This window comes from Babylonia areolata, chromosome 31 (genome assembly GCF_041734735.1).
Source record: "Babylonia areolata isolate BAREFJ2019XMU chromosome 31, ASM4173473v1, whole genome shotgun sequence".
Lineage (NCBI taxonomy): Eukaryota > Metazoa > Mollusca > Gastropoda > Neogastropoda > Buccinidae > Babylonia > Babylonia areolata.
Window position 1 is genome coordinate 14,941,861 of NC_134906.1, and position 16,748 is coordinate 14,958,608.

The following is a 16,748-nucleotide window of genomic DNA, read 5'->3' on the forward strand; positions in this document are numbered from 1 at the left end:
TTGTTATTGGAGAAAGACCCATAAAAGTATATATTTTCTGAAAGGTAAATGAATAAAGAATACAAAACACATGCTGTTTTCCCATTTTATGTATTTTTAGTGACATGCTGTTGTTTTGAAAACAGTGTTTTGTTTTTTGTCACATTTTCAACTTGTTCATTACAAACATTAGTCAGGTAATTTGCACAAAAAACATCATATTTTCTGGACAAATGGATATCTGCAAACACAAAATCATACTAGAACAACCACAATATATATATATATTTTTTTTTAAGAGATAGATACACAATACATTGTGACTTCTCCAAGTGATAAGATGGATGTGAGGCCACGCCCCCTCAGTCTCCACCCACCTCCTCCTCACCCCTCTCACACGGTCACTTGATTCAGTTCTCATCAGACCGCGTTGGCTGCATGCCAAGAATATCGCTCTGCTGCTAATTCGGTCATCTGTCGTCTGCTAACATGTGTACAGCCGGCATCACTCACTGACAGTCGCATCTTGGCCACTCTTTTCATTATTCATTTATTTTCTATCAGATCGTCCTATAAATGTTCATCTCTATCTTCTCCTTCGAATTTACGCTTCAATTCTTTCTGAGCATCAGCTAAAGAAAGAAATCATGTTGATTTAGTTCGTCACGATCGCATGTCCTGAGCACGGCGTCAGTCCGACATTTTGTTGAGCGAGCGAGGAGAGAAGTCAGGCAAACACTTGGACAGTGACCCAACCAAAACGTTCAAATAAAGGACTGCTTCATGACGTAGATGGGGTTTCTAGCTATGAATAGACTCTAGAGAGATTCCCCAGGCTAAAGCTACCACTATTTTTGCCAAGGAAGTGAAAGCAAACCAGGGAAAAGTCAGAATATTTCGATGACGAGTTATCTCGTCATGCAGGCAGCGAAGCATACATGCTTGCCATGACGAGTTATCTCGTCATGCAGGCAGCCTAGGGGTTAAAGTGTGGGTGAAGTTATGTATCAGTAAGATGAAGTGATATAATGAAGGGAAAAGTGATGCCATTAGACGAAAGTGATTGAATTGTTGGGGAAAGTTATGTGTCAGTAAGATGAAGTGATATAATGAAGGGAAAAGTGATGCCATTAGACGAAAGTGATTGAATTGTTGTGTGAGTTATATAATTAGGGAGAAGCGATTCATTTATGGACGGAAATGATGTAATTGGGGTGACGTAATGTTATAAGGGAAAAGGTGATGCACAGGGGAGTTTTGTAAACCGGGGACAAGTAGTGTGATTAACATATGATGTAAAGCCACTGCATCACAAAATGACATGAACCTGAACTCCTGCCACCGCCCACACCCCCCTGCCCCCTTTAATAGCTGGGTTGGGGAAAAAAAAAGCCTGTACATTTGCTCATGTGATTACCCTGGTGAAATAGAAATGTTTCTTTTTCAAACAACAATAAAGTAACTCTCTCGCCAGTACAAGGTATACAACTTCAAGTCAGTACTTCTTATGCTGGCGATTCAGCTTTAACACAGGTAAATAAAGGTATATGGAAACAGACTCCGACAAACTTCCTCGAAAAAGTAGATTCAAGCTTGTCCTTATACTGATCAGTTGACATGTGCACACAGCAGTAGTGACAGAAGAAATGTACAAACACTAATCAGCTTTTATTAAAATGTGGCACAGCTTTTTAATCTGGAATATGCTACATAGAATATACAGACAATACAGAATGAACACATAGTTGCCTTGGTGGATTTTTGACTCAAAATGAAAAAAACAGTGAGGGTAGGATTGTAAAGGGTTAAACAATGATAAAGAGAAGTAACTGTCTCTATTTACAAAGCACGCAAATTATTGCTGCTTATGGTACCGATTCATCTAGCACTCAGGTAAATAAAAAATACAATGGAACAAAACAAGGCACTTCCTCAAAAAGAAAGTTACGGGCTTTTCCTTATACAGGTACATGGGAACAGACTCTGACAGACTTCCTGGAAAACGTAGATTGAAGCTTGTCCTTATACAGATATGACATGAGCACACAGCAGCAGTGACAGAAGAGTGTCTTTGTGCTGTGTGTCAGATCTCCCACCTGAACACGAAGATCGTGGAGGACAGCGAGGAACTGGCCAGCAGTCAGCAGGCTGCCGACTCCATGAGGGAGAACTTCCACAAACAGGTGATACCCCCCTTCCCCCTCTCTCCCACACTGTGCGTGTCTGCTTGTACGGTGATCATAGTAAAACACAGTACTGCACAGCACAGCACAGTACAACACAGCACAGTACAGTACAGCACAGCACAGCACAGCACAGCACAACACAGCACAGCACAGCACAGCACAGCACAGTACAGCACAGCACAGCACAGTACATCACAGTACAGCACAGCACAGTACAGCACAGCACAGTACAGCACAGCACAGTACAGCACAGCACAGCACAGCACAGTACAGCACAGTACAGCACAGCACAGCACAGCACAGTACAGTACATCACAGCACAGTACATCACAGCACAGCACAGTACAGCACAGCACAGCACAGTACAGCACAGCACAGCACAGTACAGTACAGCACAGCACAGCACAGCACAGCACAGCACAGCACAGCACAGCACAGCACAGTACAGTACATCACAGCACAGCACAGCACAGTACAGCACAGCACAGTACAGCACAGCACAGTACTTCACAGCACAGCACAGCACAGTACAGCACAGCACAGCACAGTACAGCACATCACAGCACAGCACAGCACAGTACAGCACGTCACAGCACAGTACAACACAGCACAGTACAGCACAGCACAGCACAGCACAGCACAGCACAGTACAACACAGCACAACACAGCACAGCACAGCACAGTACATCACAGCACAACACAGCACAGCACAGTACAGCACAGTACAGTACATCACAGCACAGCACAGTACAGCACAGCACAGTACAGCACAGCACAGCACAGCACAGTACAGCACAGCACAGTACAGCACAGCACAGCACAGTACAGCACGTCACAGCACAGTACAACACAGCACAGTACAGCACAACACAGCACAGCACAGTACAGCACAGCACAGTACAACACAGCACAGCACAGCACAACACAGCACAGCACAGCACAGCACAGCACAGCACAGTACATCACAGCACAACACAGCACAGTACAGTACAGTACAACACAGCACAACACAGCACAGCACAACACAGCACAGCACAACACAGCACAGTACAGTACAGTACAACACAGCAGAAATCAACACACCACACCACACCACACCACACCACACCACACCACACCAACACCACACCACACCACACCACACCACACCACACCACACCACACCACACCACACCACACCACACCAACACCAACACAACACCACACCACACCAACACCACACCAACACCACACCACACCACACCACACCACACCAACACCACACCAACACCACACCACACCAACACCACACCACACCACACCACACCAACACCACACCACACCAACACCACACCACACCACACCACACCACACCAACACCACACCACACCACACCACACCACACCACACCAACACCAAACCAGCACCACACCACACCAACACCACACCACACCACACCACACCACACCAAACCAAACCAACACCACACCACACCACACCAACACCACACCACACCACACCACACCACACCAACACCACACCACACCACACCACACCACACCACACCACACCTCAGTTAGACTTTTCATTTCCCAGTAATTGTTTTTCTTCACAAAAATAAAACAATAGTTCCATCACCTTGCCTAAAAGTGTTCTTAGATGTGCTATGGTTTCAGATTATAGTTGTGTCACCATACCTGACAGTGTCACCAGGTGTATCTGACAGTGTTACTGTACCTGATGAAGCTGACTAGGTGTGTGATGGCAGTGTCACTAGGTGTGTGATGACAGTGTCACCAGGTGTGTGATGGCAGTGTCACCAGGTGTGTGATGACAGTGTCACCAGGTGTAGCTGACCAGGTGTGTGATGACAGTGTCACCAGGTGTGTGATGACAGTGACACCAGGTGTGTGATGACAGTGACACCAGGTGTGTGACAACAGTGACACCAGGTGTGTGATGACAGTGACACCAGGTGTGTGATGACAGTGACACCAGGTGTGTGATGACAGTGACACCAGGTGTGTGACAACAGTGACACCAGGTGTGTGATGACAGTGACACCAGGTGTGTGATGACAGTGTCACCAGGTGTGTGACAACAGTGACACCAGGTGTGTGATGGTTTCAGATTGGAGACCTGAGGGGCCAGCTGGAGGACGCCGAGAGACGGGCGTTGGAGAACTATGAACTGGCCTCCTCCACACAGTCACGTCACGAGCAACAGGTGGGCTGCCTTGTCCTGTTGGTGTTTTCTGTGTTTTGCATCGTGTTCTGAACTGTCTGACAGTTTGACAATTCATTGACAGCAGCTTCTTTTACCTGTTACGCCAAGAGGGTGGAATAACTGCTGATCAAATCAGAGATGGCCACAACAAAACAGAAGTATGTAGTATGTACTGACAAAGAAGCACAAACCACATCACATACACAGTGTGTCTGCTGTAGAATTAAAAAAAAAAAAGAAGAAAGTCTGTGTAATTTTCTTGTATATCAGATTCATGAGCTGTTGTTTCCCAGTATGCACTATTTGTATTGTTTCGTGTGAGGCTTTTAGAACCTACTGTATAGGAGTTTGCCTTATATTGGCACTTAATATCATTGAAAAATGACTTTCACAAGGGAAACCAAGATGCTGCAATGGAAGCATAGCAATATATCATATGTAAACAACTTCAGTAGGTCAGTATTCCTTTTCGAACACACCTCTGACCAAATCGCATATAAATTGAAAAACTAAACAGCAGTTATTCCAGTTTTTGCTATATGTTATGATAATTTAGTGTATCAGTTAATATTCTTATTCGTCAGATTCACTTGTGATGAGTCTTTTCTTCCTGTACTTAGGTGCTTCAGCAATAAACTTGGTAAGTGATCTAATAACAACATCTGAATAAAATATATCACTACATAAGGTTGTGCTGTATTCTACAAAGAGGGCACTTGTTGAATGTATGACGTTGTATTTTCTGCAGTCAGACAAAAGAAGTGTCTGGTGTTCCAGGCTGTGTGAACACATGGGGACTGTAGATTGGAATATATTTGACAGAGCTGTCTGTATCAAACCATCTTCTGTTGACATTTAAACCAAAGATTTGTATTTTAAATCTTGCCATATTATCTTGTAACCGTCTATCTGTGCATTTAAGTGAAGTGAGTTTTGACTAGTTTTGAACAATTGAATGATGGAGAGGATACAGGAAAAAACCTAGCGTTTGGTGCGCTGTATGCTGGAATGGAAGATGGCTGTGATGAAGATGGTGCTGCATTTGCACACAGAAGGGAGGTAATATTCGAAGGGAGGACAGGAACGGCACCTACGTTTGGTTTATCCACCAGAGCAGTGTTGTAGTTTGCACAGGACAGGAACCAGACCCCTGCCAGAGCCTGCATCAGTGGGTCATGGTCAGTTTGATTTAACATGGATTTTAGGAGAAAAAAGTTTGGTTTTTAGAACTGTGGAGGACTGACAGACCAGTAGTTTTTGATAATGAAAGAAAATGTTATTGGCACAGAGACAAAAGCACAGGCTGGTTGGAGACACACAGTGTGCACAGGAAAGGTGACAGGTCCCGTTGCCCTTGCTGGCCATGAGGGCAGTTCATTGTGTGCACTGTGTCTGGGACACAAGGTGGGGCCCAGTTCTCTCATACCACTGTTTGTACCTTCCCCAACCACAGTGTAGCGGTACCCGTTCACAGCTGGGTGGGGTGAGGACAGTTAGAGTGAAGTGCTTTTCCCAAGGACACAGCACCATGCTGAAGTGGGGCCTTGAACCCTGATCACTGGTGAACACTGGATCACAAGTCAACACCTGATGGATTTGGCCATGGCCTTTCCACACACAGGTAACAGAGGGGGGAATGACCAGAGAAGTGACAGAAAGGTGTGTGTGTGTCTGTGTCTGTGTGTGTGTGTGTGTGTGTGTGTGTGTGTGTGTGTGTGTGTGTGTGTGTGCAGGTGAAGGACCTGGAAGGGGAGCTAAGTCGGAGCCGGCTGTCGGCGGTGGACCAGGAGACGCAGTTGAGGAGCAAGGTGACCTCCCTTGAGATGCAGCTGTCTGAACTGACCACCGCCCGCCAGGCACAGGCACAGGACTTCAGAATGCAGATGGTGGGTGCACTTTGTTTGTTGATTGATTTGTTTTTCTTTATTTTCTCATGTACATTGTTTTCCCTATGGATTTTTTTGGGAGTTCGGTTGATTTTTGTTTGTGGATTTATTCTTTTTTGGGGGGTAGGGGTGTGTGTAGGGGGAGGTCTACAGATTTTTTTTTCATGTGGATTTCCTTTTTCCATCTTGTGGAATTATTATCTTATAGTTTCTTTATGTGTGTGTGTGTGTGTGTGTGTGTTTTCTGGGTAAATTTTTTGTGTGTTAGTTTTTAGGGTGTGTGCTTGTGTGTGTGTGTTTGTATGTGTGTGTGTGTTGTTGTTTTACTGAAATTGTATGTGTGTGTGTGGTCTGTTGATTTTTTTATCATGATTTTTTTTGTCTTTTGATTTTTTGTTTGTTTGTGGATTTGATTTGATTTTTTGTTTGCAGATTTTTTTTTGTTTTGGTTAGTGAATTAAGAAAAAAAAGTTTCCATGTTTATTTCTTTGCTGATTTTGATCTGTTCATGAAATGTTGTTACTGACTGTTGGTTTGTTCGTTCAGTCTTCCAAACTGATCTGTGTAAGATACATGATACATACAGGCACAGGAATTCACACCGGAAATGGTTCGTGGACTGAATAAAAAGTTTATTTGTTTATGCATTTCTTTGTTTGTTCATGTTTAAAAAAAAAAAATCTGTGTTGCTGTTTGTTGTATTATTCATCGAGTGTTCTGAAATGACCACTGTATGATATGCAGTGGATTATAATTATCTATTTTTTAATGTTATTTGTAACATTTGTTTGTTTGCTCTTGAATAAATTTTTTGTTTTTGTTGTTGCTGTTTCGTTTATTCATTCTGTGTTTTAAATGGACCCTTGTATGATATGCACAGGTATAGAATTTTGAAGCAAAAAAGGTCAATGATTTAAAAGAAATATATTTATTTGTTGTTTGTTTATCTGTTTCATTTCACTTTTATTTTTTCTGGTTTATATGTTCATTTGCTTTTAATTACTGTTTTTGGGTTTTTTGTTTAGAATATGTCCTTGGTTATTGATTTATTTGCTGGAAAATTTGTTGTTACTTGAAAAAAAGAATGTATACATAAATTTGTTCATTTCATCATTTTGTTGTAAATAGTTTTGTTTGTTTGGTTTTCTTTGATTGATTCATATGCTGATACTTTTGTTCACAATCATGGTTCCAGTAGGGTGACTGTGTTGTGACATAGAGTAACACAACACAACATAGCTTAGTACAGCACAACACAACACAGTACAATACAGTACATTACAACAGAATACAACACAATACTATCTGTACGGATAGTTATATACACTGATAATGATTCTAATAATGTGACTGTGTTGTGAAAACAAGTAATACAAATACACTATACTGCACTACACCCCACACCACGCTACTTATTCTGCTACAACCCAGTGCAACACAATGCAGTACACCACCACAGAGTATAACATGTACAGTAGTTACACACCAACAGTGACCACAGTACTGTGTGTTGACAGGAACACAGAGTTACACACCAACAGTGACCACAGTACTGTGTGTTGACAGGAACACAGAGTTACACACTGACCACAGTACTGTGTGTTGACAGGAACACAGAGTTACACACCAACACTGACCACAGTACTGTGTGTTGACAGGAACACAGAGTTACACACCAACACTGACCACAGTACTGTGTGTTGACAGGAACACAGAGTTACACACCAACAGTGACCACAGTACTGTGTGTTGACAGGAACACAGAGTTACACACTGACCACAGTACTGTGTGTTGACAGGAACACAGAGTTACACACTGACCACAGTACTGTGTGTTGACAGGAACACAGAGTTACACACTGACCACAGTACTGTGTGTTGACAGGAACACAGAGTTACACACTGACCACAGTACTGTGTGTTGACAGGAACACAGAGTTACACACCAACAGTGACCACAGTACTGTGTGTTGACAGGAACACAGAGTTACACACCAACAGTGACCACAGTACTGTGTGTTGACAGGAACACAGAGTTACACACCGACAGTGACCACAGTACTGTGTGTTGACAGGAACACAGAGTTACACACCAACAGTGACCACAGTACTGTGTGTTGACAGGAACACAGAGTTACACACCGACAGTGACCACAGTACTGTGTGTTGACAGGAACACAGAGTTACACACCAACAGTGACCACAGTACTGTGTGTTGACAGGAACACAGAGTTACACACTGACCACAATACTGTGTGTTGACAGGAACACAGAGTTACACACTGACCACAGTACTGTGTGTTGACAGGAACACAGAGTTACACACCAACAGTGACCACAGTACTGTGTGTTGACAGGAACACAGAGTTACACACCGACAGTGACCACAGTACTGTGTGTTGACAGGAACACAGAGTTACACACTGACCACAGTACTGTGTGTTGACAGGAACACAGAGTTACACACTGACCACAGTACTGTGTGTTGACAGGAACACAGAGTTACACACTGACCACAGTACTGTGTGTTGACAGGAACACAGAGTTACACACTGACCACAGTACTGTGTGTTGACAGGAACACAGAGTTACACACCAACAGTGACCACAGTACTGTGTGTTGACAGGAACACAGAGTTACACACCAACAGTGACCACAGTACTGTGTGTTGACAGGAACACAGAGTTACACACCGACAGTGACCACAGTACTGTGTGTTGACAGGAACACAGAGTTACACACCAACAGTGACCACAGTACTGTGTGTTGACAGGAACACAGAGTTACACACCGACAGTGACCACAGTACTGTGTGTTGACAGGAACACAGAGTTACACACCAACAGTGACCACAGTACTGTGTGTTGACAGGAACACAGAGTTACACACTGACCACAATACTGTGTGTTGACAGGAACACAGAGTTACACACTGACCACAGTACTGTGTGTTGACAGGAACACAGAGTTACACACCAACAGTGACCACAGTACTGTGTGTTGACAGGAACACAGAGTTACACACCGACAGTGACCACAGTACTGTGTGTTGACAGGAACACAGAGTTACACACCAACAGTGACCACAGTACTGTGTGTTGACAGGAACACAGAGTTACACACTGACCACAATACTGTGTGTTGACAGGAACACAGAGTTACACACCGACAGTGACCACAGTACTGTGTGTTGACAGGAACACAGAGTTACACACCAACAGTGACCACAGTACTGTGTGTTGACAGGAACACAGAGTTACACACCGACAGTGACCACAGTACTGTGTGTTGACAGGAACACAGAGTTACACACCAACAGTGACCACAGTACTGTGTGTTGACAGGAACACAGAGTTACACAGTGACCACAGTACTGTGTGTTGACAGGAACACAGAGTTACACACTGACCACAGTACTGTGTGTTGACAGGAACACAGAGTTACACACTGACCACAGTACTGTGTGTTGACAGGAACACAGAGTTACACACTGACCACAGTACTGTGTGTTGACAGGAACACAGAGTTACACACCAACAGTGACCACAGTACTGTGTGTTGACAGGAACACAGAGTTACACACTGACCACAGTACTGTGTGTTGACAGGAACACAGAGTTACACACTGACCACAGTACTGTGTGTTGACAGGAACACAGAGTTACACACTGACCACAGTACTGTGTGTTGACAGGAACACAGAGTTACACACCAACAGTGACCACAGTACTGTGTGTTGACAGGAACACAGAGTTACACACCAACAGTGACCACAGTACTGTGTGTTGACAGGAACACAGAGTTACACACCAACAGTGACCACAGTACTGTGTGTTGACAGGAACACAGAGTTACACACTGACCACAGTACTGTGTGTTGACAGGAACACAGAGTTACACACCAACACTGACCACAGTACTGTGTGTTGACAGGAACACAGAGTTACACACCGACAGTGACCACAGTACTGTGTGTTGACAGGAACACAGAGTTACACACCAACACTGACCACAATACTGTGTGTTGACAGGAACACAGAGTTACACACCAACACTGACCACAATACTGTGTGTTGACAGGAACACAGAGTTACACACTGACCACAGTACTGTGCGTTGACAGGAACACACAGTTACACACTGACCACAGTACTGTGTGTTGACAGGAACACAGAGTTACACACCAACAGTGACCACAGTACTGTGTGTTGACAGGAACACAGAGTTACACACTGACCACAGTACTGTGTGTTGACAGGAACACAGAGTTACACACTGACCACAATACTGTGTGTTGACAGGAACACAGAGTTACACACCAACAGTGACCACAGTACTGTGTGTTGACAGGAACACAGAGTTACACACCAACAGTGACCACAGTACTGTGTGTTGACAGGAACACAGAGTTACACACCAACAGTGACCACAGTACTGTGTGTTGACAGGAACACAGAGTTACACACTGACCACAATACTGTGTGTTGACAGGAACACAGAGTTACACACTGACCACAATACTGTGTGTTGACAGGAACACAGAGTTACACACTGACCACAATACTGTGTGTTGACAGGAACACAGACTTACGCACTGACCACAATACTGTGTGTTGACAGGAACACAGAGTTACACACCAACAGTGACCACAATACTGTGTGTTGACAGGAACACAGAGTTACACACTGACCACAATACTGTGTGTTGACAGGAACACAAAGACCAGCAGGCAGAAGCGGCCATGGAGCGGGAGTTGAAGCAGGAACAGCTGTTGAAGGCGGCAGAGACACGGTGCTCTGAACTCCAGGTGAGACATTGATGATGTGGACAGCTGAGACATTGATGGTGTGGACAGGTGAGACATTGATGGTGTGGACAGCTGAGATATTGATGGTGTGGACTCCAGGTGAGACATTGATGGTACGGACTACAGGTGAGACATTGATGGTGTGGACTACAGGTGAGACATTGATGGTGTGGACAGGTGAGACATTGATGGTGTGGACTACAGGTGAGACATTGATGATGTGGACAGGTGAGACATTGATGGTGTGGACTACAGGTGAGACATCGATGATGTGGACAGGTGAGACATTGATGGTGTGGACAGCTGAGACATTGATGGTGTGGACTACAGGTGAGACATTGATGGTGTGGACTACAGGTGAGACATTGATGGTGTGGACTACAGGTGAGACATTGATGATGTGGACAGCTGAGACATTGATGGTGTGGACAGGTGAGACATTGATGGTGTGGACAGCTGAGATATTGATGGTGTGGACTGCAGGTGAGACATTGATGGTATGGTATGGACTACAGGTGAGACATTGATGGTGTGGACTACAGGTGAGACATTGATGGTGTGGACTACAGGTGAGACATTGATGGTGTGGACTACAGGTGAGACATTGATGGTATGGTATGGACTACAGGTGAGACATTGATGGTGTGGACTACAGGTGAGACATTGATGGTGTGGACTACAGGTGAGACATTGATGGTATGGACTACAGGTGAGACATTGATGGTGTGGACTACAGGTGAGACATTGATGGTATGGTATGGACTACAGGTGAGACATTGATGGTGTGGTATGGACTACAGGTGAGACATTGATGGTGTGGACTACAGGTGAGACATTGATGGTATGGTGTGGACTACAGGTGAGACATTGATGGTGTGGACTACAGGTGAGACATTGATGGTGTGGACTACAGGTGAGACATTGATGGTGTGGACTCCAGGTGAGACATTGATGGTGTGGACTCCAGGTGAGACATTGATGGTGTGGACTACAGGTGAGACATTGATGGTATGGTGTGGACTCCAGGTGAGACATTGATGGTGTGGACTCCAGGTGAGACATTGATGGTGTGGTATGGACTACAGGTGAGACATTGATGGTGTGGACTCCAGGTGAGACATTGATGTTGTGGACTACAGGTGAGACATTGATGTTGTGGACTCCAGGTGAGACATTGATGGTGTGGACTACAGGTGAGACATTGATGGTGTGGACTACAGGTGAGACATTGATGGTGTGGACTACAGGTGAGACATTGATGGTGTGGACTCCAGGTGAGACATTGATGGTGTGGACTACAGGTGAGACATTGATGGTGTGGACTACAGGTGAGACATTGATGGTATGGTATGGACTACAGGTGAGACATTGATGGTGTGGACTACAGGTGAGACATTGATGGTATGGACTACAGGTGAGACATTGATGGTGTGGACTACAGGTGAGACATTGATGGTGTGGACAGGTGAGACATTGATGGTATGGTATGGACTACAGGTGAGACATTGATGGTGTGGACTACAGGTGAGACATTGATGGTGTGGACTCCAGGTGAGACATTGATGGTATGGTATGGACTACAGGTGAGACATTGATGGTGTGGACTCCAGGTGAGACATTGATGGTGTGGACTCCAGGTGAGACATTGATGGTGTGGACTCCAGGTGAGACATTGATGGTGTGGACTCCAGGTGAGACATGAATGAAGGGTGGTGACACATCATCAGTGCTGATGCTGTTGTGTGTGTGTTTGTGTGTGCTTATGCCTGTGTGTGTGTTTGTGTGTGCTTATGCCTGTGTGTGTGTGTGTGTGTGTGTGTGTATACCTGTGCATGTGTGTATTTATCTTATATTTTATTTATGGACATTCTTTCATACTTATCAATGCTTTAGTGTGGTTGTTTGTATGTATGCATGCATATATGGTTTTGTGTGTTTAAAAAAAGAAAAAATTCCAACACCTGTGCACCTGTGTGTGTTTCCATGGTGACCAGGAAGAGGCGACCAGGTGGCAAGAAGAGCTCAGCAAGGTGAGGCAGCAGCTGGATGACCACAACACCACCTCCTCTGGACAGGACCTCAAGGTAACGGTGATGGTCATGATAATGATAATGGTCATGATAATGGTGATAATAGCAACAACAACAACAACAAAACAACAATATTGATGATAATGTTGGTAGTAATGATGATAATGATGATGATTGTAACAATGATTCTACAACAACTGCTGCCACTACTACTAGTACTACTGCTGCTAATGATGATTTTGATTATAATCCTCATTATTTATCCTCTTCATCTTCCACCACCTCCAACAGCAACAACAGTATCTGCTACTACTACTACTACTACTTTCACCACTACCACCACCACCACAACCACCACTGCTACTACTACTACCACTACTACTACTACTACTTTCACCACTACCACCACCACCACCACCACCACTACTACTTTCACCACTACCACCACTACCACCACCACCACCACCACTACTACTACTTTCACCACTGCTGCTACCACTATCATCACTACCACCACTACTTCTATTACGTCTACTTCTATGACTACTACTAATTATGACAACAGTCCTTATTCTTGAAAATGTGAAATTGTTCCAGAATGTACGTGATGTGTTCCAGATGGTAAAGATATTGGGGAAGCAGACATGAATGACATGGGTGACTGTTGCGTGGTGGTGTGTTGTGCGACAGGTGAATGACATGGATGACTGTTGCGTGGTGGTGTGTTGTGCGACAGGTGCATGACATGGATGACTGTAGCGTGGTGGTGTGTTGTGCGACAGGTGAATGACATGGGTGACTGTAGCGTGGTGGTGTGTTGTGCGACAGGTGAATGACATGGGTGACTGTAGCGTGGTGGTGTGTTGTGCGACAGGTGAATGACATGGATGACTGTTGCGTGGTGGTGTGTTGTGCGACAGGTGCATGACATGGATGACTGTTGCGTGGTGGTGTGTTGTGCGACAGGTGCATGACATGGGTGACTGTAGCGTGGTGGTGTGTTGTGCGACAGGTGCATGACATGGATGACTGTAGCGTGGTGGTGTGTTGTGCGACAGGTGCATGACATGGGTGACTGTTGCGTGGTGGTGTGTTGTGCGACAGGTGAATGACATGGGTGACTGTTGCGTGGTGGTGTGTTGTGCGACAGGTGCATGACATGGATGACTGTAGCGTGGTGGTGTGTTGTGCGACAGGTGCATGACATGGGTGACTGTTGCGTGGTGGTGTGTTGTGCGACAGGTGCATGACACGGGTGACTGTTGCATGGTGGTGTGTTGTGCAACAGGTGCATGACACGGGTGACTGTTGCATGGTGGTGTGTTGTGCGACAGGTGCATGACATGGGTGACTGTTGCGTGGTGGTGTGTTGTGCGACAGGTGCATGACACGGGTGACTGTTGCGTGGTGGTGTGTTGTGCAACAGGTGCATGACACGGGTGACTGTTGCATGGTGGTGTGTTGTGCGACAGGTGCATGACATGGGTTACTGTAGCGTGGTGGTGTGTTGTGCGACAGGTGCATGACATGGATGACTGTTGCGTGGTGGTGTGTTGTGCGACAGGTGCATGACACGGGTGACTGTTGCATGGTGGTGTGTTGTGCAACAGGTGCATGACACGGGTGACTGTTGCGTGGTGGTGTGTTGTGCGACAGGTGCATGACACGGGTGACTGTTGCATGGTGGTGTGTTGTGCAACAGGTGCATGACACGGGTGACTGTTGCGTGGTGGTGTGTTGTGCGACAGGTGCATGACACGGGTGACTGTTGCATGGTGGTGTGTTGTGCGACAGGTGCATGACATGGGTGACTGTAGCGTGGTGGTGTGTTGTGCGACAGGTGCAGAAACTGGAACAGGAAGTGGAGGAGCTGAGGACGGAATTGACGGTGACCCGGTCTGACCTTTCGGCCACCAGACGTCAGTTCAACGAGAGTGACCAGGGTGAGGGGGGAGGACTGATGTTGTGGAAGTGGGGGTGGTGGTAGTCACTGTCATTGTCGTCTTTGTTGTCAGTTATGTTGTTTTGTTTTTCTCTTTCTCCTCAGTCATTGTCCTGAAGAGTGTGTGTGTGTGTGTGTGTGTGTGTGTGTGTGTGTGAGCAAGGTGGCAGAATGGTTAAGATGCTTATCTACCAATACAGTGACCGTGAGGTTCTCAGTTCAAATCCTGCTCTCGACCTTTCTCCCAGGTTTGACTGGAAAATAAACCGAGCATCCAGTCAGTCACTCAGTGTTTTCCCTTTCTTTCTTCCTTTCTTCAACTTTTCTCCATTTCTTCCTCAACTGTTGAGCTCAGAGGTTTGTGGTATTGACTTGTGGAGTTAAGTCAACAGTGGATATGTCAAGGTTGATGATGTGTGTGTAGATATTTTCAATAACTGATTAACTTGTTAGTGATTTCTGACTAAACTGACCATTGATTGTTTTGGGGGTTTGGGGGGGAGGGGGTTGGTTTATATCAGTGATTTGTTTTTCAAGTTGTTTATTTCTGTGAGTGACGGAAAGGAATGTGGCAGAGTGGTTCAGATGCTGATCTGTCAGAACAGTGTCTGTGAGGGTCTGGGTTTGATTCACACTCTCGCCCTTTCTTCCAAGTTTGACTGGAAAATCAAACTGAGCGTGTCTTGATGAGACGATATAACTGAGGTCCCATGTGCAGCTCACATTTGGCACACTGAAATAGAACCCATCGCAGCTTAAGTGTTGTCCTCTGGCATAATTCTGTTGAAGAAATCCACCCAGAAAAGTACACACATATACATGCCTGCACTCAAGGCCTGATTAAGCATGTTGGGCTGTGCTGCTGGTAAGGCATCTGCCTAGCAGATGTGGTGTAGTGTTTACAGATTTGTCTGAATGCTTGTGGAGAAAGTGAAAAGTGTGTTGATGGTGTGCAGAGAAGGGGGAGCTGATGGTGCGGAATGCTCAGCTGTCACAGCAGCTAACTGCCCACCTGCAGCAGCTCAGTCAGCAGCGGGCAGACCTGGAGGCTCAGCTGGCGGAGAAGGAGCAGACAATCCAGGGTCAGGAGGACGTCATCGCCGACCTCAACGACCGGGTGTCGGCCATGCACAGTCAGGTCTGTCCTGTCAGTTTGTCACATTGTGTGTGTGTCTTCTGCGCCAGCTGTGGCTGTGGTGATCAAATGGATAGAGCACTGGATTCTCACCGGAGTTTCCAGAGTTTGATACCCGCTTTCAGCACACCTAATGGGTTACGGGTGGATATTTGATCTCTCAGGTCAACATATGTGCAGACCTGCGTGTGCCTGAGCCCCCATCATGTGTATACGCAAGCAGAAGGTCAATTATATGCACATTAAAGATCCTGTTATCCATGTTAGCATTTGGTGGGTTAAAAATGGTCAAACATGTAAAAGCCCGCTCGTGTACATACGAGTGAAGGTGGGAGTTGCAGCCCACGAATGAAGAAGAAGAGAATTGTGACCCCACAAACACTTGTGCCACCTGTGTGCAGGTCCAGGAGCTGGAGTCGCTGAACGCGGCACTGGGCAGCACTGACCACCTGGAGTCCACCATCCGCTCCCTGCAGGACCAGCTGGCCGACAAGACACGGGTCAGTCCTCTCCCTGTGTTTGTGTCACCGCTGTGCTGTGTTTCTGTGTGTGGCCTTGTTGTCTCCCTTTGTGTCAC

General features: G+C 45.7%; 1 protein-coding gene across 3 annotated transcripts in view; it reads left to right on the forward strand.

Annotated features, from left to right (window-relative positions):
- Window positions 1-16,748, forward strand: part of LOC143275847 (uncharacterized) — a 62,419-nt gene that overhangs the window by 32,854 nt on the left and 12,817 nt on the right. For all 3 annotated transcript variants that reach the window (XM_076580136.1, XM_076580137.1, XM_076580138.1), the window contains 8 exons: window positions 2,067-2,162; window positions 4,275-4,370; window positions 6,104-6,256; window positions 10,969-11,064; window positions 13,059-13,148; window positions 14,935-15,037; window positions 15,993-16,174; window positions 16,573-16,671. In XM_076580136.1, coding sequence (XP_076436251.1) covers window positions 2,067-2,162; window positions 4,275-4,370; window positions 6,104-6,256; window positions 10,969-11,064; window positions 13,059-13,148; window positions 14,935-15,037; window positions 15,993-16,174; window positions 16,573-16,671 — 915 coding nt within the window. The remainder of the gene's footprint in view (window positions 1-2,066; window positions 2,163-4,274; window positions 4,371-6,103; window positions 6,257-10,968; window positions 11,065-13,058; window positions 13,149-14,934; window positions 15,038-15,992; window positions 16,175-16,572; window positions 16,672-16,748) is intronic.